The following is a 27454-nucleotide window of genomic DNA, read 5'->3' as shown; positions in this document are numbered from 1 at the left end:
AGAGTGCAGCAGTGTAGAATAGAGTGGCATAGGGTGGAGCACCGCAGAGTAGATTAGTGGTGTAGATTGCAGTGGCATAGATTGTTTCAAAGTAGAGTGAAGTGGCATAGAGTGCAGTGGTATAGGGTAGAATGTCTTAGAGTGCTGTTTGTGCAGAGTAGAGAATACTGGATTAGAGTGGATTGGCATTGAGTACCGTGGTATAGAGTGGAGCAATGTAGAGTAGCGTATAGTTCAGTGGCGAAGAGAGCAGTGTTGCAGAGTAGAGTGCAGTGGCATAGAGTGGTGCAGAGCAGTGATGTAGAGTACAGTGTAGAATAGAGTGGCTTAGTGCATTGACATAGAGCACAATGATGTAGAGTATAGTGGCTTAAAGTGCAATCATGCAAAGTAGTATTGGTGTTGAGTAAAGCAGTGTAGAGTGAATCGGCGTAGACTAGTGGTTTAGAGAAGGACAGCGTAGAGTGGCGCGGCGTAGAGTGACATAGAGCACAGTGGTGCAGCGTGGCATAAAGTGCAGTTGCATACAGTGCTGTGGCGTAGACTAGATTGTTTCAGAGTAAAGTGGCATAGAGTGGCATGGTGCAGGGTAGAGTGAAGTTTCAGAGTGGAGTAGAGTGGTGTAGAGTGCAGTGGTGCATAGCAGAGTGGAGCAGAGTGTACTGGCATAGAGTAGAGTGATGTAGAGTAGAGAGGCATAGAGTGATGTAGAGTAGAGAGGCAGAGTGAAGTGGTGTAGAGTGCAGTGGTGCACAGTAGATTATAGTGGCATAGCTTGCAGTAGAGTGGCGTTTGATAGTGTAGAATGCAGTGGCACAGAGTAGAGTGGTGCAGAGTAGAGTTGAATAGAGTTCAGAGGCAAAGAGTGCAGTTCTGCAGAGTAGGGTCATAAAGTGCAATGGTGTAAAGTAGAGTGGCGTGCAGTGGCATAGAATATAGTAGCATAGTGCAGCGGAATAAAGTGATGTGTACTGCACTGGCATAGAGTAGATTGTTTCAGACTGAAGTGGCAGAGTGTATTGGTGCAGAGTAGATTAGAGAGGCATAGAGTGCAGTGACATACTGTAGCAGAGACTGAAGAGTATACAGTCATCGAGTACAATGGCTACAGTGCAGTGGTGCGGAGTAGAGTGCAATGGCACTGAGTGCATTTTTTTTTAATAGTGCAGTGATGCAGAGCAGATTAGACTGGCATAGAGGGGATTGGCATAGAGTGCACTAGCACAGTAGAGTGCATTTGCATAGACTGCTGTGGCATAATGCAGTGTTGCATAGCAGAGTAGTGTGGGTTAGAGTGCATTGGCGTGGAGTGGTGTAGTGGAGTAGTGCAGAGAAGAGTGAAGTGACGCAGTGTGGAGTGGTGTGGCGTAGTGTGGAGTGGTAAAGTGTAGAGTGCAGTGGAAAGGTGAGGTGCAGAGTAGAGTGGGGTAGTGTAAAGTACGCATGGTATGGTAGCATACTGCCATTACAGACAACACATCTTCAGTTGAAATGACCATTACGTTTGCACTCACATAGTTCTACGAAAAAAAAGTATACAGCGCGCAAACAATGTGTGGAAATATCATCACCTATTGTATTGATTTGATCATCAGCACAGTTCATTTACACACATTTAAATTAATAAATCATACAGCCTTCCTCAAGCACTGATCCAGAGCCAGCATGATTGTCACATAAATCCTCTCACTTTGAAGTTAGAGAAAGAAAACTAAACACCAAGCCCCCTGGAAGACACAGCCTGACATTTGACCTCTGAAAATGTGACAAGAAAATAACAAGTTTTAAAGGCCTGTTTACCAAAAGCAAGTCAGTGGAAGTATACCGTAAACAAGTGGGGGCAACAGGAGGGACGAACTGTAGCTGGACAACCTAAAGCAAATAAAGCCAGCAGAAAGCCAGAAAATGAGTTACAAACCACAAAGCCAATGGTAAGCAACAGGTGGCATGCATTCCTAGGTCCGCTTTCTGAATGTAACCAAACAGCTGTGCTGCAACCTTAAAGAAAAGGTCTACCCTTAAAGTTAGCAGTGAAATGACACCAGTAAAGAGTGTATGTTCTAGGGGAAGGGACAAATGCAAGATGGACAAGGAAAGCTATTGAATAAGAAGAAAGTAAATGAGTGCCAAAGCCAGGAAATGGTAAACAATTGGCGGGCCAAGAGCCCACTGTAAATTCTTGATAAACAGAAAAAAGCTCTTTTAGAACCACCCACAAATTGTAGACAAGCCTTTAAAAATGTAAATGCAATTTGTCCATAATGATTTTTAGTTTAGAAGGTTATTACAGTTTCAAAGAAGTACATTTATGACCATGCTATTTCTAGCATTTAAGAGCAGTTACAAATATTTGTTTTTGTTTAAATGTTGTTTAAACATGTGGCTTGTTACAGTTGATTTAAATATAGCAAGTTTGGATTTTTTCACTACTGATTAAAACGTTAAAAAAAGGTATTTTTACTTAGCCATGAAATAAACATTTAAGAAAGTTCTGGCATTCAATTTTTACTTTTCCTGTGACAAACAGACTTCCAGATGGGGAAAGTACCATTGCTAAGAGGATAGTAGTGTGCTTACCGACTTAACATCCTCAACCTGAGCGGTAATCGCTCTTTCATCATGGTTGTATGATGGAGCGATGCAAAGAAAATTATTGCATTCCTTTATAGCGCCTTTTTTTCCTCATGTTTCTTAGCACACATATACTTTTACCTCGCATGCCATTACCAAACATTATTAGTCTAACTAAGGTAAGTATTATGAAGGTTTGTTTAAATATATGTGTGTATGTATATATATATTTTTTTTCTTTTTCGGGGAGCTCCACCCCCCAACCCCCATACTGACCTTAAGTGCATTGTGAAGTCATGTGTGGTAAAGGTATATACATGGTAAAACCTTTGCAGGGTAATAAATGTGTGGTAAAGACACTGCGATGTAAAAACACATAGTTAAGACTATTCCCCTAATCATCCAGTTTGACTTCATGAAAAAGAATAAATTGTTGTTTTTAAATATGAATGACACTGTTAGTTTGAAAATATAATGAAATCTGCCTAGTGCATACTTAAACAAGCAATTTTCTTAAGTTAACAAAAGTTCCCACCCATTCTGGAGTAAGGGTCACATTATTGAATGGAATATATTGTCATAAAAATACAGGTCACAAGGCAACTGTATGTACTTATTTGTGATTTTGTAGCACAAGTAATGTATTGGCATTTGGTCTTTCTGCAGGTTGAATCTGGATTCTTTCATGATAGTGATGTCAAGATTGTAGCAAAATCAATTCGAGACAGAGTTGCATTAATTAAGTGGAGAAGAGCGAGAATGTGGCCTGCAAAAGTGGTGGAAGACCAGAGAGAAGTAGAAACAAGTGAAAAACCTACACAACTTCAAGCACAGCCACAGGTTCAAATTGCACACCCTACCAATGTTGGACAATACATTTCCTGTGAAACAGAAGAGTCTGAACTTGACCAGCACCCATTTCAGCAGAAACTTCCTGCGAGCATTACATCTGTTGCATGTAAGTCTGGTGTTTGCATTTATTTTTGTCTAAGCTAATAGTTCTTCTCCACGTTGATAGGTCAGATGTTTTGGGTTTAGTTTCCTGCATGATTCTGCAGCAGGGTTTGCAGCTCTTTTGTTCTCACATCTGGTGAGGCATTGTAATCTGTTGATGGCTCAAGAACTACAACATAATTGGTTTCTGGTGACACTATTCACCATAAGAAATGCAATAAAAGAAGTAGAAATTCCAGTAAAGGTGTCTCCAACCTTTTCTGTAGCGAGAGCTACTTGTGATCAGTGAAAATTATTGAAAGCTACTGAAGACTAAGCAACTTGCGCAGTTACCAGACACCCCCATGCCCAACTTCATTGGCTTTAACCCCAATGTCCATAGAGCCAGATAGTATTGTTTGAACAAAAAACTTTGACTAGGGGCACTATGACAGGGCTATCATATATGTCAGCGAGAGTGTTGCCTTTGGGGATGTATGAACATGTGTGCATATGAATAGTATTTGTGTATGAGTGACTGAGAGCCCATGTCGTATGTACTTGAGGCACAGGACATACCTTTCACAATATGTTGCAATGTTGCATGTATACCACAAACATACAAACATTTTTTTTATGGGAGAATTCTAAAGTGCAGAAAATTGTTCTGCAAAAATGTTCATAATATGGAACATTTTTCTGCACTTTAAAATACTCCCACCTAAATTAATGGCTGTATTTCTCAGTTATAAATATGGTACAGTGTTTTACTACCCACTGGGAGCAAGATGTCTGCTGTGTGCAAAGGCAACTCTTGAAACTGAAGAGAACTTTATTTATATGGATTCCATAAAACTCATTTAAATTTTCTCCCATTTCCAATTATCCCACTTACAAATATCAGGCACCTTGCTTCCATTGGCCTGTGCCATATTTGCCATTTATTTAAATGAGAGGAATTTAAAGTGAAGAAACATGCTTCATAAAACATGAAGTAATTGAAAGTGGAGAAAGACATTAAGACTTAATGTTTCATAGAAATATTTTTCCTCACTTTAAATTTCTCCAATAAAAAAAGACTATTTTTCAGTTATAAATATAACAGCATCTACTAGCTATTGAGAGGCCTGATGTTTACAAATGCGACACTTTGAAATCGGAGAAAATTAAAATGAAGAGCTATCTTAATCATTAAGGTAACTTTTCTTTTTAATTTTCTCCTCTTTAAAATCATTCAGAAACATCATGTTGATCTCATGCTTCAATTTTGAGGTAACAAGGTCTTTTGTTTAAGAGTTAAACACCTCAATGATTCAGTTCTTCACCTCTGTGCCCCAGCTCCAGCCTGGGTCATAACTCTGACTGAGCACTGCTCATTCTCAGGCCCTGCTACCTGCAGCCTGATGATAAAAACAAACTCATTCTTCCCTTACTGTAAATGAAACATGTGGCCCTTTGCTTATTTAAAAATGAACTCCAGGCTGTGAGCTACTTTGACGGTGTCTGCGAACTGGTGGTAGCTTGCGCTTGACTGGCTGGAGACACCTGTTCTTACAGTTGTGGTAGATGAGTGTCTCTCAAATTATCCCCTTGGCCCTGCTGCATTTCTGACTTCTTCTGCATTGTCTAGCAAGTGGTGGAGTTGTAGACCACCTCTCAGAAGTGACCTGCATTTTTACTTTGTAGCGTGTTTCCAGCATGTGGATGGAGACTCGCATGGATGAATGGTTGGTGCTTTTATTTTAATTTTGTGTTTCAGAAGGTAGGAGTGAAGGGCTGCCTCATCTTAAAATGGTGTTGGTTTCTGGAGACAGTAGAAAGAAGTTCACGTTTGTGTAACACATTATTAGTGAAAAATGTTGTAACTGATATAAATAGTAACCTCTACTGCATCTTCCATATGCATACAACTCCAATCACAATCCTTTTATCATTTTAGAAGTCAGTGAGGCGGTTTTCAAGATGTATTGTATTTATTTGTGGTAGGGAGTGGATTATTGAATAAGGCATTCTTTTAAATTGTCTACCTTACAAAATATCAGCTGTTAAGACTGTAAACTTGCATGTCTCTTCGTGGGTTGTTATTATCAGTACATCAAACCACACTTGGAGCTTTGTTTTCTGCATTAATAGCCATGTTTTAATGTATAGGTTACAGAAGAAGCTCTAATTCCTACATTCTAATGAGATTGCACTGTATTTCGGCTCGCTGTTTAATGCATATGTTTTAAGGAAATACATCTTGTGTGCTTAGGCTTGAGGCTGCATTAGGATCCAGTATGGTTCTACCTTACTACACTGAAATGCAGTTGAAGGCTAGCTAGATGTCACACTAGACTCTGAAAAAGAAACATTAATGTGTGTGTGTAAGTTTCATTTCTAGTTCATGTTCTGAGGATTTTATATTGGTAGTCTAACTTTAGCACTAGAGTTCTTTGGGAAGGGTTGGGTTTACGTCCAGCAAATAATGTATAAAAGAACATCTTAATCTCAACTTTGATATTAAGAGTTGGTTGTCTCTCCACTCTGCTTGATTTCTATTTTATGAGCCCCCGTGCACCCCCTCTCCTTTCACTGCATCACTGCCTACCTCTGTCTCTGTGCCCTTTCCCTTTCACCCATGAACCTTTGTCTTCTATCCCCACAGTCCAAATCTTGCCTTCCTTCCCTCCAAACTTCTTAGTGTACACTAGACATGATGGCCCTATTTATTATGAATTCACAATAATTATATTTAACACCTTCTAATGAAATCCTATTTTTTGGGATGCTGTACCCACTCTAGCATTTTAAAGACCCGGTTTTATTAAACCGTTCCAAGAAAAGTCGATAACTGTTTACCTGTTTTCCCTGTGGTGCAACCCTTAAAATACGTACACTCTAATGTATCTTTATTTGATTTTTCATATGCTTTTTAAAATAAAACAAATTTAATGCAGTTTTTGTAACTTGCATAGAGGTTTTTAAAATATTGACAGTGGGGATAGATTCATCTTCGTGTAATTTTTTATTGGAATTCGTCATCTTTGTACTAAATGGGTAAGTCAGATGAGGATTAGACAAGATATAAAGATTTAATCTGTGCTACGATGTTTCCACAGAAAGCTATGCCATAGCCCAAGCAAGCTTACAAGACTGCATTTCATTGATCCAGTTGTCTACTGCTGGAGTTAACATTTCTTTTCCCAATTTCTTCCCAGAGCTCTTTCTGATTGAGTATTTTCTAGATCTTTGTTGATGGTGGTTTCTTTTCTCTGCGACACCTTGTGGATCGGGTCAGTGCACAGAGGTATACTGACACTCAATCACAAAAACAATGCAGTTAATTCGGCCAACTGAACAGTTGTGTGTGTTCTGTACAGGGCCTGGGGAGAGGTGGATTGCCACAAGTCTCTTAATCCATGGTGAAATGCAGCTTTTCAGCACATGTAAACTTTCAAGTGTCCCTAGACCTTTTTAGATTATTGGTTCAAAAAATAAATGTTCTATGTTCCTTTACTCAAGTCCCAGAGTAGTACTTGGCACCATCTTGCCTGCTATTCCCCCACAAATACCCCTGGTATGGGTCCCTCCTACTCTTCAGGCTCCAAGTGCTGTATATAAGATGAACAAACACTTCTATCACAATGATGATCCAGGAGCATGGATGGGCATATTACAGCTCCTTTTCTGCTCAGATGGACTCCGGCTCCAGTCCTCCTATTGATCTGTGTTCAGAAGATGGAGGATAAGATGGTAATCTAAACTAATTTTGAATTTGAATAGTGCCTAAACCCTAGTCACACCAGCAGAATCCTTATTTCCTAGCAAGGGATCTTTGATCCCTTTCTTCCTTATTTTAAAAACAGAGGTCCTCCATCTCTCTTTGGGAGGCTGTCTTTATTGTGAGCAGTAGAATTTGACTCTTTGCCCAGCAGCAAGAATAGGACGGACAACTTCCCCTTAAGAGATTTATACAATCAAGGCTAATGTTCTACCTCTCATGCCTCTGCTACAAATTAAGTGTAGTTGCCAGTTGAACTGGAAAAGTTGTTACCAGCCTTATTGGGGATTTCAAGGAATGTGGAAATATTGCTTTTCCGGGAGTAGGAGTAAAAAGAGTAAGTGAATTAGGGGTCTTTGTGGTGTGAAGCGTGCAAGAACTCGCTCAATTGCTCCTTTGTCTGGCCTGGAGCAAATCTGGGATCTATAAGGGCTTGTACAAGGTATATCGTTTCTGTCAATGACTATGTTCAGGTTCATAGAATTGAAACATTTTGGTAACTAACTCCAAAAGAATATTTACAAAAAAACAGTTGTAGCCTGAAAGGGGAGAACTTGACGGAGGTTTTTTTTTAGCTATCTCAAGGAGAGGAAACTCCATTCAGGGCTTCATAAGGAGGACCATTACTATCCTTACCTCACCAGACTCTGGCAAATTCATTTGAAAAGAAACACACTTCTGCGGCACAAACTCTCAGATAATATGCATCCGACATCTTAGTTAGCAGTGTGCCTCCTGAATATCGAAACTACAGTATCAATGGGACACAACAGAAATTGACAGGTCCCTACATTTTATATGCCTAACTTTACAAATCTGTAACTACGCTCTACATATATCTTCAAGGTACTTAGATGTGGAGTTGAGAATATCACATCTATACTTCCCAACATGCACATACCTCTTCATATTTTGTCCCTCAATATTGTTGTACCACGATGTTGGTAGAGTCCGTATTTAGTGGTTCAATGTCACCTAGGTGTAATTTTAGAAAACAAAATCCTCGTGTACATCCTAGTAGGTTTGGCCTGTGCTAAGCTTCTCTTATCACTCCAGTGTGATGGGAAAATGAGGTAAGGGTTGGTATTTTGAATAGAAGCATGCAATGCCCTAAGCAGATAAATAGGTCTCGGACCTCTGCAGAGTCAAATTTGGGGTGTAGAAAAAGTCAGCAGTCTGTGCTTCCCAACAATCTAATAGTTACATCTGGTCATCTATTTCCCACCTTCTGGGAGCTATTTAAATACTACTGCTTGTTGTTTGAATAATGTTCTAGGAGGAGGGCACTTTTAGAGCTTCACTGCCTTAATTTCAGAAAAAACTGGAAGGGAACTGTGGTCATGTTTTACTCTATAGTGACATGGGACCTTTCAGTACAGTAATCTTTTCACACAACAAGGTCCACCCCAACCACAGATCCCTTTGACTCGCACCTGGTAATGACTGGAAAAGTGTGCTGCAAGTATACCATGAGGCTTGTGAGCTGTCACATGGCGACAAATTTTAAGAGGGATTTATGATGCTGTCCAGTAAGCTCAAAATGGAGCATTGTCGACGTGTGCCTCATCCCTAAAGAGGCTGAGATTGAATTCTACACCATCGTAAAGCTAGCATACTAGTGCCAGCTCTGTGAGCCTGCACAATTTCTCAGGTTTATCAAACATAATGTGCCACTTGGAATTCGCTTAGCTGTGAGATGTACAAGCTATCGATCAAGCAAAGCAGCCTGTGTAATACCGAGCCCTGGGATCGTACAGATGCTGCAGGAGATTTGTAAATTGAAAAATCAATACGCGGCTAAGTGTGCAGTGCGCTTGCGTGCTGGAAGTCGATCTGAAAAAGGATCCGTTTTAATAAATCCGGGATTTTATTAGACCCTGTACTTTGATAGTCTGGTTCTGCATTGAGTTCTATGTGTTGTAGACTCTGGCAGTAAAAGAAGTACTAAAGCAGTTTAGTGCATTACCTTTTAGGACAATATCATTTTTGCTAAAGATTTCGAATGTATTATGGCTCTATTTCTAAAGTGATCAACAGCCTTTTTGGCTAGTTTATCACTGTGCAGGGACAAAAGCTATGATACAATCAAGTAGATTTTAGACGGGAGGCTGGGTTTTATGAGTTGAATGGACTGTTACTTCGTTGTGAGGTAGTGCTCTTTAAAGAGGCGTGTCTTCAGCTTTTTGTTAAATTGGAGAAGGGTTGGGGCCAGTGGTTAATTTGTGTATAATTTTTTTTAAAGTGATTGTGCTCTTGCCAGGAGGCAGCTTGCACCAGCCCATTTCTCCTGTTAGTGCTACCTAAAACAGAACCAACTACTACCCATGACAGTGGGGAGGGGGGGGTTGTGGCATAATGGCCAGAGCTGCTGACTGCAGAGCTGGGGAACCAGGTTCAAGTCTTGGCGTCGGCTCAACATCCTGTGATTCTGGGCAAATCACTCAATCTACCCGTGCCTACCATAAATGAATATGTCCTTAATGGTGCCCCTGTTGATGATTAAGTGCCTGTGCTGACTGGAAATTGCAGGCTCAAATTAAGCACCAGTGGGTCATTCGTGTTGAATACAGGGATGTTTTTCCAGATTCTCGGAGCATACCCAGAGAATGTACTTTTTCGGGGGCGAGGAAGTTGTCCATGGACGTCAATTTACCAAGAAGCCAGGGGTAGCGTAAGTGATATTACACGCCATTTGGCCTTTACCTTGACTCACAAACATGCTTACACATTCACATACACACTCACGCACATAAACACACTACTGGCAAGTATGCATATAACATACATTTAACAGCATTTTTTACTTACCTTAGCTTCCAGATAGGGTCATATTCCAGCTAATGTACTCCATTTTTTATTACACTAATAGTGAATATTCTATCTGAAAGAAACACGCAGTGATAGATTCCTCACCTTAGAATTACCCCCAGGTGTCAGACTGGATCCGGAAAGTTTTCATCAGCAGTACCCCTGCGCGTCAGGCGTCGTCGTGCGGCTCTGCGTGCGTCGTTGGCATCGTCGGCACCGAGATGACTTCGCTGGAGCTACTTAGACGCACCCACGAGGGCTGACATCAGTTCTTTCTTTTTCCGCACCAGCAAGCGCAGATCCGGGAAGAGCAACTACCCCCCCAGTCACTTTTGACTTCGTTTTTTCGAGGCCTTTTGTCTCATATTCTTGGAGTCAATCGACTCCTGGTGTCGTAGGGATGCCCGGCTTAAGGAACTGTGGGGACTGTCACCGCATGATGTCAGTGACGGACCCACACCGCGTGTCTCTACTGCCTGGGGCGCGACCACGACTCCAAGTCGTGCCCCGACTGCCGGGCCATGGCCTGAAGACTTTGCGGGAGCGGTTCCGAAAGTTGCTGGAAATCCGGCAGTCGGCTCAGTGCCGCTCAAGATCCCGGTCCTGTGGGAGGTAGAGGGACCGGTCGCGGAGCAGTCACCATCGTTCCTCTGGATCTAAGTCTCTGCACTCGGGGTCAGGTAAGTAGAAGCATTCCAAAAACAAGTCAAAGAAGCGTAGTCACTCCTTGGCTTCCCCTCGCCTGTCGCGGCTGAGGGTGCAGTTGGTGCCACCCCCACGCCTCCGGCGGAGCCTGCGATGTCGCCGGCTCCCTACCCACCATTTCCAGGTCCGTCGGCGACACCTGCTCAGGTGCAAGAGTTTCTTGCTGCCATGGCCCGACTCTTTGGGCCATCTGGCCCCAACGGTGCGCCTACGGGCCCCATGGGCCCGACTGGAGGTCCTATCCTTCCATCGCCGGCGACTCCGGCCCCGGCATCACCGATGGCTCCGGCGCCACAGGACTTTCCGGGATCGGACCCCGGTCGACGCCGGATGACCTTATAACACCTCGACTGACGTCGACCAAACCGGCACTACTTCCAACATCGCCTGCTCCTCGAGACAACGTCAACCCCAGTTTCAGCCCTGAACCGAACACTGAGCCGAATCGGCGTCGCTCGGCACCGATTCAGACACCGATGGGGCCATTTTTCCCCTATGTCCGTCCTCCTTATTTTCAGCCTGTTTCGCAGACTTCGGAGGAAGGGGAGGACTGGGAGGGGTCTAAGGACCCTCTCACACAACAGTGTGATTATGATCCGGACTGGGCAGAGGATTTGGGGGATGCCAGTGGTCTTGACACCTCATCTGACCTTGGCATGCTGTCTTCTCCTACCGTAGCTACGGCGGAGGGAGCCAGTTACGCAGTGGTAGTAAGTAGGGCAGCCGAGGCCCTCCATCTCGAAATCCCTACAGTGGCCATCCAGACTAACCTGACAGAAGTGCTTCAGCCAGCGGTGACTTCTTCGGAGCCCTTGCTGCCGTTTAATGACTCCCTTTCTGACGTCCTTTTGGGCACTTGGTCCAGGCCCAACACAGGGGCTCCTGTGGACAGGAACGTGACCCAATGCCATCGCCCATCTCTGGGCGAACCCCATCTGTCTCTCCCAACACCCCACTCCTGAGAGCCTGGTTGTCCAACGCCTCTGCTTCCCAGAGCGCGTTCCATTCCGCACCTCCGGATAGGGAATCCAAGAAGCTAGAGCAGCTTGGCAAAAAGCTGTTTTTATCTGCCAGCTTAGGGCTACGGTCGGTGAACACTGCATGCCTCTTGGGCCGTTATTCCCACTCGGTGGGATACGGTTGCGTAGAGGCTGCCCAACTGTCCGGAGGAGGCACGGACAGTACTCTCCCAAGCTGTTGCAGCTGGGAGAGACGCAGCAAAGTTCAACTTCGTTGTGGGCTCCATACCGCCGACTCGCTGGGCAGGGCGATTTCCATGACGTGGGCGCTTCAGCGCCACGCCTGGCTGAGAACAACTGGCTTCTCGGGGGATGTCCAGAACACTTTGATGGACATGCTTTTTGATGGCATTCGCCTTTTTGGCAATAAAGCGGATGGAGCGCTTTAAGGACAAGGGCTACGGCCAAGTCCTTGGGCCTGTCAGCCACTCGCCCTCCACCGCCTTCTGCTCCTTTCGTGGCCACAGAAGGGGTGCCCCAACAAGTTTGTTCCAGAGCCATAGGCCTGCGCAGCAACCTCCTCAGCGCGGACGTGAGAACCGTCGAGGCGGTTCTGGGGGCCAGCGGGCGGGTCAGTCCACTGCAAAGCCTTCCTAGTCCGACCTTTCAGGCCCACCATGACTCCCTCTCAGAATCTCCTCTTCATTGGAGCAGTTCTGGATTTGGCGCAGTTTCGGGTTTATCCTCCCGAACAGCGAGTCTGGAATATTCGGGCTATGAATCCGATCTTTCAGCCTCTATCCCGGGTTTCAGTCAGGTTGACCCTCCGGCTACTAGGCTTGATGGACTCCTGCATCCTGTTGGTGGATCATGCCAGATGGCATATGCGGGCTCTGCAGTGGGACCTGAAGTTCCAGTTGGCACAGCATCAGGGCAACCTGTCCGGTCACGTCCAGATCTCGGAGGGCACTGCACGACAACTGCAGTGGTGGCTCACGAATTGCGATTGGGTCAGTGGCAGATCCCTCTCCCTTCCCCAACCGGAACACACAGTGGTGACAGACTGGTCCCTTCTGGGATGGGGCGGCCACATGGGAGAGGCGGAGATCATAGGACTCTGGTCTCTAGCGGAGTCCCGGCTCCATATCAACCTTCTGGAGCTTCGGGCGATCCGACTTGCACTGAAGGCATTTCTTCCCTCTGTCAAGGGGAGAGTAGTGCAGGTGTTCACAGACAACACCACCGCCATGTGGTACTGCAACAAACTGGGCAGGGTGGGGTCGTGGACCCTTTGTCAGGAGGCTCTGCGTCTCTGGACTTGGCTGGAACATCAGGGCGTTTCCCTGGTGGTTCAACACCTGGCAGGTTCTCTGAACGCCAGGGCGGACGAAATAAGCCCCCGGTGCATGATGGATCACGAATGGCGTCTGCACTCGGACGTGGCGCAAGGTCTCTTTCAGCAGTGGGGAGAGCCTTGGTCAGATCTATTCGCCATCGAAGAGAAGCGCAATTTCATCAGTTCTGCGTGTTGGAATTTCCAAGGCCGCACTCACTAGGCGACGCTTTTCGTCCCGAGTGGAGTTGCTGTCTACTATATGCCTTTCCGCCTATACCACTTCTACCCAGAGTGCTGAAGGAGATCAAGCGCGACTGGGTCCAAATCATTCTTGTGGCTCCGGACTGGGCTCTCAGAGTATGGTATCCCGAGCTATTCAGCATGGCTATCGCTCCCATGCTCTGACTGCCTCTTCGGGAGGATCTTCTGTCGTAGCAACAGGGCACAGTTTTCCACCCGAACCTGTCCAGCCTCCACCTCCTTGCGTGGAGATTGAGCGGCAGCAGTTGACGTCTTTTGACCTGCCTCCTGAGGTTTGTGATGTAATCTTGGCAGCCAGGCGTCCCTCCACTAAGACTGTATACGCCGGCAGGTGGAATAAGTTTGTAGCATGGTGCAGAGCAAAGTCTGTGGATCACCTTTCTGTCCCCCCTTTCAGAGGTCCTTCTATTCCTCCTTTTTTTGGCCCAGTAGGGCTCTGCTCTGGGCACTATCAAGGGCTATCTCTCAGCCATTTCAGACTTAATCTCCCCATGCCTATGGACAGTGCCTGGAAACCCTCACGGGTGATAAGCTGCACTATACAAATCCTATTTATTTATGTTTAAAATGTATACGCACCTTACACTGAAGCACGTGACATGACAGCTGTGATTTATAGAGCAGCCACATGGGGTACTCCTAACGCAACACTTTCTCAATGCAATGTGTGTTGGAGGCTAGCACAAAAGCTGGTGCTCGTTCCACTCGGGCTCTTTTATTAAATATCTGTGGCTAAATACAGCGGCGGCTCCTCCGCTAAGTTGGAGGAGCGTCGCCCCACTGCTCTGCGAGCAGTGTATAAAGGAAAACGAAAATGATAACCAAACGTATTATTTGCATTTTCCATCCTGCCGGGGTGAGAGGTGGGGTGGGTGGGGTCGGCTGTCTAGTGCAGGGAGCAGGGGAAGGAGTGTTAAACACACTCCTTAAGTGCGCATGACTGGCCCTCTTGGGCAAGACAAACAATCCTGTGCACTTTGCATCTTCCCCACCAGGCTGCGTTACACAGCCTGGTGGGGAACATGCCCAGCCCCCAAGCACCTATCTGAGCGCCTTAGTCAGAGCGCTGCTGTAAGGCAGCATTGTGATTGGACAGGGGGATTCTGGGAAGGTATGTGTGTTCTGTTGCTGCAAGAAGACTACAACGGAGGAGCGGCGGCGGCACCCAGGTAAGTTCTCCTTTTTTTTTTGTGTATTCCCCTCCTACGCTCCGTTTCACCAGCCGTGCTCAGTAGCAGTCGCTACTGGCTAAATAATTATGTCCTTAGTACCTAGCTCCCATTTCGACCTCTTGACTGACACACACTCACTCACTCACTCACTCACTCACTCACTCACTCACTCACTCACTCACTCACTCACTCACTCACTCACTCACTCACTCACTCACTCACTCACTCACACACTCACTCACTCACTCACTCACTCACTCACTCACTCACTCACTCTCACACTCACTGACACTCACACTCACACACACTGACACTCACACACACTGACACTCACACACACTGACACACTGACACTCACACACACTGACACTCACACACACTGACACTCACACTGACACACACACTGACACTCACACTGACACTCACACTGACACACACACACACTGACACACACACTGACACACACACTGACACACACACTGACACTCACACTGACACTCACACTGACACTCACACTGACACTCACACACACTGACACACACACTGACACACACACTGACACACACACTGACACACACACTGACACTCACACTGACACTCACACTGACACTCACACTGACACTCACACTGACACTCACACTGACACTCACACTGACACTCACACTGACACTCACACTGACACTCACACTGACACTCACACACGGACACTCACACACGGACACTCACACACTGACACTCACTCACACACTGACACTCACTCACACACTGACACTCACTCACACTGACACTCACTCACACTGACACTCACTCACACTGACACTCACTCACACTGACACTCACTCACACTGACACTCACTCACACTGACACTCACTCACACTGACACTCACTCACACTGACACTCACTCACACTGACACTCACTCACACTGACACTCACTCACACTGACACTCACTCACACTGACACTCACTCACTCACACACAGACACTCACACTGACACTCACTCACACTGACACTCACTCACTCACACACAGACACTCACACAGACACTCACACTGACACTCACACTGACACTCACACTGACACTCACCTTTTTAATTCTTAGGAATCCTACAATGGAAAATAAGAGAGGGTGGCTGGACACTGGAGTAAAAGCAAGCTACTTTGTCCAGTAAAACTACTCATTTTTTATCGTAAGCTCAATTCTCTGTGCGATGGCCTACTCGTTCTTCCTTGTCTGCGCTCCACCCTGTTGCTTCTTGGTGGTCATAATGGACATTGTCCAAGTCATTACTCCTAGCCTTCAATTTTGTATTATGGACACATACTGAAAAAGGGAAAAACTGCTTAGGAGTGTTAGACTTATTAGACCTTTATCTGGCGGCGTGTTGCAAAATATTCTCACAATATTTTCTGCTTATATGTTTCACAATCTCAGTGTAACTTCATTCAGCGGGTTTTTCAGTGGTTCACAAACCCCCAATACCACTAGTGAATAGTTTCCGATATTTTAAAAGCTTCCTACTGCGATTACAGTGGCAGAGCAGACTGCCGGGTCTAATCCCTTGGGATAATGTAGATGAAGTCTTCCAACAAAATGAACTGTGATCACTGTTTCCGTGGCCTCCTGAAGGAGAATGGGATTTGATTTTAATAGAATATGGCAACCTCCTGCTGGACTTCAACCCACTCAAGGAAAGCCTCGAGATACTGCGATATGGAAGCTGGCATCCCTTCTGAATCCATTTGTGGCAGCTCAATTCTGGACAATTGCATGATGAGCTTGACAGTAATGTTTTCTTTTTGACACAGTGGTAAGAAATCCCTGTGCAGGGCGATGGGGACCATTCGTTATTTGTACTTGCACAGCCCAAATTCAATTTGTAAAGTTCGTTGCCCTTTTTGAAAAAAGACTGTAACTTGCAGCCAGATTAGTAAAGGTGAAGTTGGATACAAACTCGGTTGTTTTTAGTCTGTCTACGTTTTATAAAGTATTTTTTGTATTTGATTCATGCACAGTTCTGACCTACATCTGTGGGTGTCTAATACATTTGAATTGCATAGACTGATAGTTTACCAACATCAAAAGCTCTAAATGACTGCTTTTTTTTTGTGAATTTGTTTTTATATAGGGTGAACTTGACCCGAAGGTATCGGGTATCCGAGCACTTTACATAGCACCAGTTGCATTACATGAGAACACATTCATTTTTCTTAGGCACCGGGGAGATTAAGTGATTTGCCCAGAATCACAGTATGTTCAGCGTCATTGCCCAGACTCTAACCCGGTTTCCCAGATTCGAGGTCGAACGCCCTAGTCGTTAGGCCAACTCCTTCCCCCAACTCCACTGCTGCTGCAGTAAGAGGAGCCAACAAAGGGTTTAACACCTTTATTTGGGGCTTCCTGCTTTCCTGATCCATAGGCTGCAGATCATACAGAATGCGGCTGCCAGGCTGATTTGGCCAACACACCTCGCCCCATCTCAATCATCTTCATTGGCTGCCTTTTGCAACAAGCACTGTCAAAGTCAATAGCCTATGGTAACTTGAGTGCTAAGGTATTGTTAGGGCCACTTGCATTATGTGGCTGGAGAGGGCAGGGCCAAAGTATGAAGCTGGGTAACCAAGCATCCTTTTTAGTACAGATTGGAGCTGACAGTCCAATGACCTCCCCCCCTGAAAAGAGCTCGGCTTTTAAAAGGAGCTTTTCAAAAGAATAAACTATTTAATAAACGCATATGCGTTTCAGACAAGCAGACTAACATGCATATCCACAAACTTTTTCTTATTTGTGCCTTGCTCTGAAATGGGATCTCAGCCCTCCCCCCACCCCCTTCCTGTTGTGTTTGTCAGCCTGGGCTGAGACAGCTTCCCGGGGGGGCACACACACAGTGTTTGAGCTGCTGTGGCATGGTTGGTAGGGCACCCGAGTACTTCACAGGTCTTTAAAAGACCCTTTACATGTTAACAAGGCTTGGTTGTTTTTTCACCCCCTTCTTAGAGCCCCTGCATCTCCACTCTGCCTACTGAACCTCGACACCGAGTGCTTTGATATTTTTTTAGAGAAAACTGCTTGTCTGGCATTTCGTGTATTTAATTTTTTTAATGCGTGAATACTATTTGCATTGTCCCATGGAATTTTTGGCGTCCTCACAACAAATCGTAGCACCGCGAGCACGGAACCCACACCTGGGCATGCACGTCACGAGTTCAGCCATTGCTTGAAATTAAAATATTAAGGTGGAGGTGCTCTGACTCCCAGGGTACCTGGCTGCTGCTAGATAGTAGTGCTGATACGCTATGTAACTAAGGGTCTTAATTCAGCAGTTGAAAGGCATCCATTGGTATCCCTCATGTAACACCTTGTGATGCCGCTGTTGATCTAACAATAAGTTGTTTATATAGATCAAATATAATCATCATTCTAAAGACGTTTAAAGATAATTATCGACTCAATTAAAAAGGGCAGGCATTTTTTTATATTCTTTCCCCCCTTTTCTTTTTCCATTAACAATTTGGTTATGAATCACTGACTATTTTTGTCTCCGTTTCCAAATCTCTTTCATAGGACATTATGCCTATGCCCGTTTTCCTTATGAACCCCGTCTGCCACAACACTGCAGAATGTGTGCCCCAAATAGAAAGGATGTTGTCATTGATCTCATGCAGACATTCAGTTTTCAGTATCTCATACTATGATTTTCAATCACCTGATACCATCAAATATAGATTACCGTGTCCTACACGACACTTTAAGATGGCTGCCATATTCCGTTCAAGGACTTCAGCACCATTCTATAAATACTTCTGCTATATAATTTGTTTGTTTAACTCAATCTACCCTCACATAAATACTATTAGTTTGGTCTTGGTATCTTTTTTAATCTGTCTTATTGGTTTTATTGCACAATAAAAAACCTAAAGCATATGAACTCCATTCCCACGACATTTCAAATTGTTCCATTACCTCATTGTTATTGACATGGTGTTTGCGCTGACAATCTGCAGCGCCCAGTCGCTGCGAGCTGTGACAACGTTGTGCTGCTAGTACCTCCAGGATTCAGCAGGACTCCACCCATTCCCCTTAAGGTTCTGTAATCAATAGTTTCCTCTCTCTCCCCCCACAGCCCCATCAGTGTTTGATTGCGCAAGGAGATACTGTTAAGGGATCCCAAATGTCTCTTGGGCGGGACGAGGGGTGGTAGCAGTTCAGCGTATGTATGCAGTTGTTCCTGACAAAATATCAGGCTGTTTAACCAATCTTTAAATTTGGGTGCTCTCCCTCTCCCCCATCTACACGCCACTGTGCGTTTGGCCAGTAAAAGCGCCAGTGATATTAACCGTCTGAATAGGGCATCAAGATCCTTAGTGTAACCCAGCAGCTCAATGAGTGGGGAGTCCGGTATGTAAATTCCAGTCATCTGGACGAGCGCCTCGAGTACCTCTCCCCAGTATCGTTGGACCGGGGCGCAGTCCCAGGATAAGTGGCAAAAGCCAGCACCCTCCCTACCGCATCTGTCACAAAAGTCAGTATCTCTTAAGTGGAATTGCTTAAGTTTTGCAGGCATATAGTATAGCCGGTGCAAATATTTGTAGTGGATCAGTCACAGTCTGCTGCTAGCTGACACTCTGCCCAGCTGCTGACAGCAATAAGGCCATTGTTCATCAGTTAAAGGGAGATGCAGATCCTCCTCTCAGTGTGTTTGCGCAGCGGAGGTTGTGCGTTGTCTGTCTAATTGGGTGGTCCGGTATGGCATGTATACAACATGTGTGGGATTATCTTTTTAAAGGAGGTTGTGCAAGGGACCCATGGTGGGGGGTTCATGTGGGGAGTCTGGGGTAGTGGATTTGACTTCCTGACGTACAGAAAAAGTCCAAGAGCTGTGGGTGGGTTGCTTCCGTAGAGCTCCTCTTGGGTGCGGAATTTCCTGTTTTTATACAGGTCACTCAAGTTTAAGACCGATAGTTTTCGGAGCATTTGACGCAGCTACCCTCCTGAGTGACCGGGAGGTCATGTCTGTCATGAAGAGGCAGCAAGGGGGAATATAATAAGTCAAGTTTGAAGTGGCCAGCTAATTCTTTCCAAGTGTGGGTTGTGCACTCAACTGTGGTTGGAGTAGTGCGCTTATGAATGATGGGCGAGCTAAGATAGGCCGAGTATGGGGTTAGGGCCATATAGCAGTGTTTCACTGCTAGGTGGGGCATGTAGGGTGGAGGGTCCATCCAGAAAGCTGCATAGTGGGTTTGTGCGCAATGGAAATATAATTCCATGTCCGGGAACTCAAATCCTCCGGCAGCAAATGGGCAAGTGAGGGTTTCCTATTTTAGTCGCGGTTGTTTCCCTCCCCAGGCGGATAAGCTGAGATTTCAGAGTTTTGAAGAAGTGTCTGCTGGGGGCGTACGGGATGTTAATAAATAAGTATAGGAGCTTAGGGAGGATTACTATTTTTATCAACGACGTCCTGCCTGCCAGGGAGATTGGCATCTGGTGATCTTGTCAGTCAGGAGATCTAGTGTTCTCCCGTAGTTGGCTCTCATCAATTCCTCCCTATGCCTAGTTACTACAATGCCTAGGTATGTGACTGTGTCTGCACACCAGGTGAGAGGGTAATCTGGATCAAATTTTGGAGCTGCTGCGGTGAGAGGGACTATTTGTGATTTACTCCAGTTTATCTGGATGCCGGAGAGCATCCCAAAAAGTATCCGTACCCGTAGTATGGGATTTAGGCTGTCTGCTGGATTGCGGAGGTGGAGTGTGAGGTCATCCGCATATAGTGAAATTAACAGTTGCCGCTCGGAATAGATGAGGGCATGTTCTCTGTGTTGCTGGCATAGTTTAGAATCTAGTGGCTATATTGCAAGGGCAAAGAGGAGCGGCGACAGCGGACACCCTTGCCCCTCGCAATGCTGAAAGCTGGTGAGCGGATGCTATTTATCAGTATACTGGCCTGTAAATTGGTGTATAGTAGTTGGATCCAGGACAGGAAGGGTATAGGGAAACCCATCTGTTGTAATACAAAGGCTAAGTAAACCCATTCAAGGAATATCACCGGCTTTGGTCGCGTCGAGGAAGACGGCCACCGCATTGGTCTCTGGGTCAATGCCTTGCAGGACTGCAAATAAGGTGCGGTGGTTGAGCGATGTAGCCCTGCCGGGAATGAAGCCTGACTGGTCTGGCAGCACCAGGGCAGTCATGAGGGGGCTGATGCGGTTCGTGATGATCTTGGCCAGGATTTTCGCATCAACGTTGGATGAGGGAGAGCGGCCTGTACGAGTCGCACTGGTCTGTACGTTTCTCAGGCTTTCGGAGGGAGACGATGAGCGCTTTGCGCATCGTCTGGGGCAGGGTCCCTGTATCTCTAGCTTCCTCGTAGACCTGCCGGAGGATTGGGGATGAGGGCGGAGCTGAAAGTTTTTTAAAATTCGACTGAGGCCATCAGGGCCAGGGGCATGATCCGACTGTAACTGCATGATAGCAGCTCTTATCTCATCGTCTTCATAGTCTGCCAAAAGATATTCCCGGTGGGAATCTCCTAGCCACCTGATTGCTGTGTCCTCAAAGAAAGGGGTCAAGTCTACCGGCTGTGTCCTGTGAGACTTGTATAATGTGCTGTAAAATTTCTGAAATAGTGCTAGGATGTCTGGGGTATCCCTATGTGTGTGGCCCTCGTCGTCAAATATTTCGAGTATCGTATTAGAAAATCTAGGTGGTCGGATAGTTGCTGTGAGCGCTTTCCCTGGTCTTTCGCCCTCGCCATATTGCCGGGCCTGATGGTATTTGCCCCTAAATTTACACTCTTTCCGCGGTTTCTTGATATTCAGTTATGGTCTCTTATTTTCGCCTGCCATACCATGGCGTACTGTGACACTGATTTTATGTTGCGGGGAAAGAAGTCCTCTATGTCTTGCTCTAGTTCTGATTTGAAAACTGGGTCCAACAAAGTGTGTAGGTAGGTGCCAGGATTTGTATGGTGAGTCTATTTTGGGGGGTGTGAGTCCGCAGGACGGGCGAGTGGTCTGAGTAGGTGCGCGGCAGGTGTGTGACACAAGTTATCCAGGATATCAGACCTCTGGCTAAAAGCCACCCATCAATGCATGACCAGGAGTACTGCACAGTGGAGTAACAAGTGCCTTCCCTGCTGTTGGGGTGGAGATGTCTCCAGGCGTCAATCGTCCCGTGGTCTGTAACAATGTTGTTGAGGTGGCGTTGGGCATTAGAATAATGTTGCGGTTGAGGGTGCGAGCAATCTATTGTTGGATCCAGTGTAAGGTTAAAATCGCCTCCCCAGACCACGTATTTTGAGCCAATGTCTAGGATCTTCCCCCCACAGAATATGAAAGAATTCGGAGTCATCTATGTTGGGGCCATAACAGCTGATGAATTTGATGGATTGTGAGGCTAGTCGTCCCCAAAGGATGCAGTATTGTCCTGCTGGGTCCGAGTAGGAGCCTATGGCAGTGTATGGGAGAGTATGTTTAACTAGTAAGGTGGTACCTCTTGCGTATGTGGAGAAGGAGGGAAAGCTGTGATGAGCTGTCCATCGGGCTGCGAATGAGGGTATTGCTATTGGACTGAGGTGTTTCTTGCAGCATAGCACATTGTATGTTGTATCTGTCTAGGCACGCCAAAATATTCCTCCGCTTCCGGGGGTTACCCAAGCCGTGCACATTTCATGTCAGGAGGTTGTAACTAGGAAGGCGAGGCTGAGTCGTGCCGGCTGTTTAGTCGGTTCAGGACATTGAGTGTCATGTCTGTCATGTAGTCTGTTCATGTCAATGTGGTTTGTCTTTACGACATTGTAGAGCGGTGTTCCTTGAGTGAAATCCCCCCTCCCACATCAGCAGTCCAAACCTGCTGTGGTGTTTGGCCCTCCCACCTTCCCTGCCGTCCCCGTAACAGTGCTCCCAACAGGGGAATAAACAATAACATTAGTAACGTTCAAATACCCAATCAGATTAGCGGTTTCCTATTGGGTGTAGGATCGAGGGTGACACAGAGCCTCCTCGATGGTGCAAGGGTGCTCAGGGACAAATAGAATGTCTCATGTAGCCGAGTGTGGTGTGGAAACGTGTAGCATGACCGCTGGGTTCGGTATCGCAGGACGATGCATTCTGTTTGCTGCTGCCCAGGTTCAGTGTATAATGCACGGAGCCAGCACCCTCCATCACCTAACGATATCCACGGTCTATTGTTAAGCTTGCCTATGCCTGAGAGGTCCGCAGCAGCGGTGTGCGAGTTGTTTGGTGATGCTTGGCCAGGGGATGCCTTAGGCAGGGACTTAAAAACTCATTGACCTGCTGAGAAGTGGTGAAAACATGCTGCTTATTATGGTATATTACTTTTAAGTGTGCTGGAAACAGCAAGGCATACGCTATGTTCACTTGCTGAAGCTTCTTCTTGGCAGGAAGAAATTTTCTGTGAGCGTCCTGGACAGCCGTTGTGAAGTCTGGGTATATTGATATTGCTGTGCCCTCGAAAGATAGTGTCTGCTTGTCCCTTGCCAGTTGTAGGGCGGTGTTGCGGTCTCGATAGTTAAGTGTCCGTGCTATAATTGGTCAAGGGGGGGGGGCTCCTGGCGGAGGTCTGGGGCTAATGACCTGTGGGTTCGCTCTACTATCAGCATCACGGAAAACACTTCTTCCCCAAACAGCGTGGTGAGGAGGCGCTCAACATATTCAACATATTCCTCCATTTTGACGATGTTTTTGGACTCAGGCACGCCAACAATGCATAAGTTGTTACTGCGTGATCTAGTTTCTAAGTCCTCATTATTGGTGGCAATGACCTTCAGGACTTTTTCCATATTCAGGAGTTTCTCTTTGCTATCGTTGGAAGTGTCCTCTAGGTCCGAGATGCGCTGCTCATCTTCTTTTATACCAGGGGTCTTCAAACTGTGGGGCGCGACCCCCAGGGGGGCCGTGGAGTGATGCAAAGGGGGTCGCGCCTTCCCAGTCACACTTCTGCCCAGGCCCAAGGGCTTCAGCATCCCCCCACACTTCCCCCCGTCCTGTGTCTCAGCCCGGGCTGCTGCAGTGAAACTTGAGCTGCTGGGGGCTCAGCTGGGCAGTGTCTGGATTCCTATCTCCGGCACCCCCGTGTTTTTTCACAGGCCATTTGCATTTTAACATGCCTTTGTAAACTGGTTACAGAGGCTTAGGTTTTTTTGCTGGTTCCAGTACCCCCTGGGTCCCCACTGTGCCTATTCCTTACATTTGGATTTTACATTCACTGCTGTAGTGTGAGAATGCATTTCATGGAAAGGAATACAAAGTTGGCTTTCTGGGGGCGCCGTGTGTGAAAGTTTATTGTGCTTTTGAAGCACCTGCTGCAGCGTTTCTTTCCCGGCAATTACCAGGCCTCACATAAATGTCAAGATAACTCCTGTGATTAATTATCTTCCTGGAGAGAGATCAGAATTTTGTATAGTTGAGGTTTTGACTTAGGTGAAGTTAGTGCAGAGGGTTAATATGCCTGCTGCAAAGAACGTGTACCAAGTAGATTACAGAGTGCGTATGATGTGAAGAGATCAGCAGGTTACTGCTTTCAAAAGAGACATCCTTTTGTTACTTGCAATTTATAACTTAAAGTCCTAATATAGAATAGTGAGCTATTAACTTTCATCCTAGAACAGCATGCACACAACAAAGAGTACATTATTAGACCATTGATTAATGTCGCAAAAAGGGTTAATTTGGCTAGAAATCAATTCTTATTATTAAAGGAAACTCCCAACTATGCTGTTTCTTTTTCGACTCTGAGTTTGTGCTTCTCCACACCAAGCACTCTTGAACTATGCTGCCTACCAGTATGGATGACATGTGACTCCTGTACTTTTAGTCCTTTTGGCTTATGTAACATTTCCTATACACTGATTTACACACTTATGATTGCATCACACACACATTACACAGAGACAATCAAAGTGCTCGGACACCCTACACTGGTATGAGTGGCACTATATAACTAATTCAATGCATCTGAGAGTGTGGGGTTATGGAGACTTGGTCACTGTTAAAGGGTGCTAGTGAGAGAATCCGTGGTGGGGTGGTTATTGGGGGGGGCACCAACAAACCTTGTCGCACAGGGCACCACCAGCACTAAAGCCGGCCCTAGGAAGTATGCACAGATAAGCGCTGAAAATACCGCTTTAGGTGACTGCTTTTTTTTGTACCGACTGGGCCATCAAAATAATCTGCTGGTAACCCCAACCATAGGACTGGAAGTTTGTTGCAGGATCAGCACATTATTTATTTCCTTCACCCTCGATCCCCGATTAATGCCGCAATAGTTTAACTTAGATCTTAAATTCTACGCCCGTCAATAACATGCTGAGTTACTTCATGGGTCTGGGAATGCACCCTGCATTCAGACAACTCATTCCTCATTCTCGCCCTTTATTGTCACGCTCACCTTGCACTCACAGTGATCACAATGCACTCACACTGATCACCATGCACTTGCACCATTCACCCTCTCACCTTGCACTCACAGTGATCACTCTGCACTCAAAATGCACTTGTCCTGCTCACACTATACCTCAACCTGCAGTCACACGAGTACACTACTCATCCTGCACTCATGTGACACTTCACTCACCTGTCCCCCTCACTACTCAATATGCAACTCACTCAAACAAGCCCATCAGTAATCATACATTCATTCATCCCATTCTGAACTTGCATCCGCACCCAAAATGAGAGAGGACCGCAAGGGAGTGAGAGAATTTGATTGAAAAGGTCAGGGATGAGGAGAAATGTGAATTGCCGAAGAGAAGTGTGGACACGCAAGAAGTGAGTGTGATCCAAAGGTGAGGGCTTCTGTTAGAACAAAGGGGAGATGTGAAAGAGGAATGGGGGGACTGGAGAGGTGTAAGATACAAATAGACAAAAATTTGAATGAAGAGACGAGGTGAATGAGAATTGCTGAGGGGCACGGGAGGTGACAGGGCCAGAGAGGCCATGAGATAAATGTGAGAGACTGTTCGAGATGAGGGCAGTGAAAGGACAGAATGGCAAGAGGTGATTAAAGGTGAAGTGAGAGGTTGAATGGGGAGAGTTCAGAAGTTGTAAAAAGGGGTGAAAGAAAATGTCCTGCAAAGTGAGAGAGGGATCCGGGGTTAGGAGAGGAGAGAGGGATGGGAGGGAGGGGGTGAGAGGAAAGCTGCATGGGTAAACGGCTTAACTCTACACAAAACCGCCAGGGTTTTAAGGGACCCCTGCTTCTTCCGGTCAGGGCCAGGTGAGCTTCTAATGTGGCAGCACGTATTACTGCAGAGTGGAAGGCCCTTCACAAAGGTTGACTTGAAATCTTTCTGATGATAATTGCTGTATTTTGGTTATAAATGGGTACTGATTGGGTGAAATCTTTCCTCAGCGTTACTGTGTGTAACAAATATCAAAATAATGAAGCAATGCTATCCCAAAATACGCGGCATCACATAACCTCATTTACATTTTCATCCCACGCAATTTAGTCAACAGGTTTAGACATTTTTGTCAGGAGGGGGTCCTTACGCCTCAAAATGTTGACAGGGGGGTCTCGGCATCCAAAAGTTTGAAGACCTCTGTTTTATACGCTCCTCGTGCTGATCAATCTTGTGTGTGGCGTTATCGAGGCACGTACACATGGAGTCCATCTTGGCATCTATGGAGGTTAGGCTGGATATCATGGTGAGGAGGAGGTCTCTCAGATCTGTTGATATGGGCGCTCCTGGAGGGGGGCGTCCGTCATGTTTTCCTCAGTCTCGCCTTGTGTTCTGGCTGATTTGCGAGCTTCAAACTGAATTTTCGTTTGCTTCCTGTCTGGTTTCCCCATGATGGTCCCTGTGCGTCAGGTATGCGGTCTTGGTATGGCGAGGTGAGTAGGAAAGAGTGAACGGAAAGGGTGTAGGAGCGTCGCTTCACCTACGTAAAGCTGTGGCCGGGGTAATTACGCCGTCGTTGCAGGGTTAGCATCCGATTGCATTCGGTAGTATTTTAGGAATGTAGGTGTATTCCTTTGCCACAATGCTGATAGATGGGGAATATTGCTCCACGTGCCCAGATGTGTGGTCGGCGTTATTGTAAGTAGGCTGTCGGTAATAATTTGCAGATCCAAAGGCGGTGACCAGGAGGGAGGTCCAAGCTTGACTAGTCTTGGCGAGCGCAGCAGTTGGTTTGTCTGTGACTGTGATTGTTTATGGCAGCGCCGTGGGGCGCGCGGTTGCTCCGGGCACAGCGGGTCCTGAGAGTGATCTCTAAAAGAGTGGCAATGGCGAAGCAGCAGTCCTCCCCCGTGGACAGCAGCGCCTCAGGCAAACTGCCGGGCAGGATGGCTGTCTGGCACCCATGACATTGAGTGCCCAATTGATATTGCAGGTGCAATTTTTGCCCTCACTGGCCAGACTGGCCCCGCAGGAGCAATGGTCGGCAGGGTCCTTCAGGACGTTTTGGTCTGCACTCCGCCCCACAACCGGTAAGTCCCGGGACCACGTAGGAGGTTGAAGCGGTGGGGGCCCAGACCGCACCACTCGCAGTATGCTGCGATCTCGCTGGTCTCAGCTATCTGAGCAGCGGCTACAGGCCCGGCGATTCAGGCAAGGATTTTGAGGCGGGAGGGCGGGGGGGCATTTGAGCGAGGCCGTTCCCACCCGCAGCTCACTTCCACGAGTTGGCTCCCACTCACCGGGTGTGCTCCGCTCCGTCGTCGGCATCTCCAGGGTGGCCGGCAGCTGAGGGCGATGGCAGACCACATCAGCAGCAAAGGGCACAGACACTCCACCGGGCCGCAAGGGCGGGAGGGCAGCATCCGTATGTGTCAGCTGTCGGGTGCCGCAGTAGCCAGCGGGCCACGCCACCCAGCTGGGTCAGGGGTGTGTCACTCAGCGCACCACCCTGGGTCCCCCGCCCCGCATCAGTGCCGCCACCGTTCACCGGCCACAGAGTCATTGGCTCCCTCCGGATCAACGC

General features: G+C 46.5%; 1 protein-coding gene across 8 annotated transcripts in view; it reads left to right on the top strand.

The window, feature by feature from the left end:
* Positions 1 to 27454, top strand: part of WNK2 (WNK lysine deficient protein kinase 2) — a 647264-nt gene that overhangs the window by 258245 nt on the left and 361565 nt on the right. For all 8 annotated transcript variants that reach the window (XM_085624584.1, XM_085624585.1, XM_085624586.1 and 5 more), the window contains one exon: positions 3238 to 3529. In XM_085624584.1, coding sequence (XP_085480710.1) covers positions 3238 to 3529 — 292 coding nt within the window. The remainder of the gene's footprint in view (positions 1 to 3237; positions 3530 to 27454) is intronic.

Source organism: Triturus cristatus, chromosome 9, assembly GCF_964204655.1.
Source record: "Triturus cristatus chromosome 9, aTriCri1.1, whole genome shotgun sequence".
NCBI classification, from domain to species: domain Eukaryota; kingdom Metazoa; phylum Chordata; class Amphibia; order Caudata; family Salamandridae; genus Triturus; species Triturus cristatus.
Note: the sequence above shows the minus strand (reverse complement) of the source record. Positions and strands in the feature narration are given on the sequence as shown.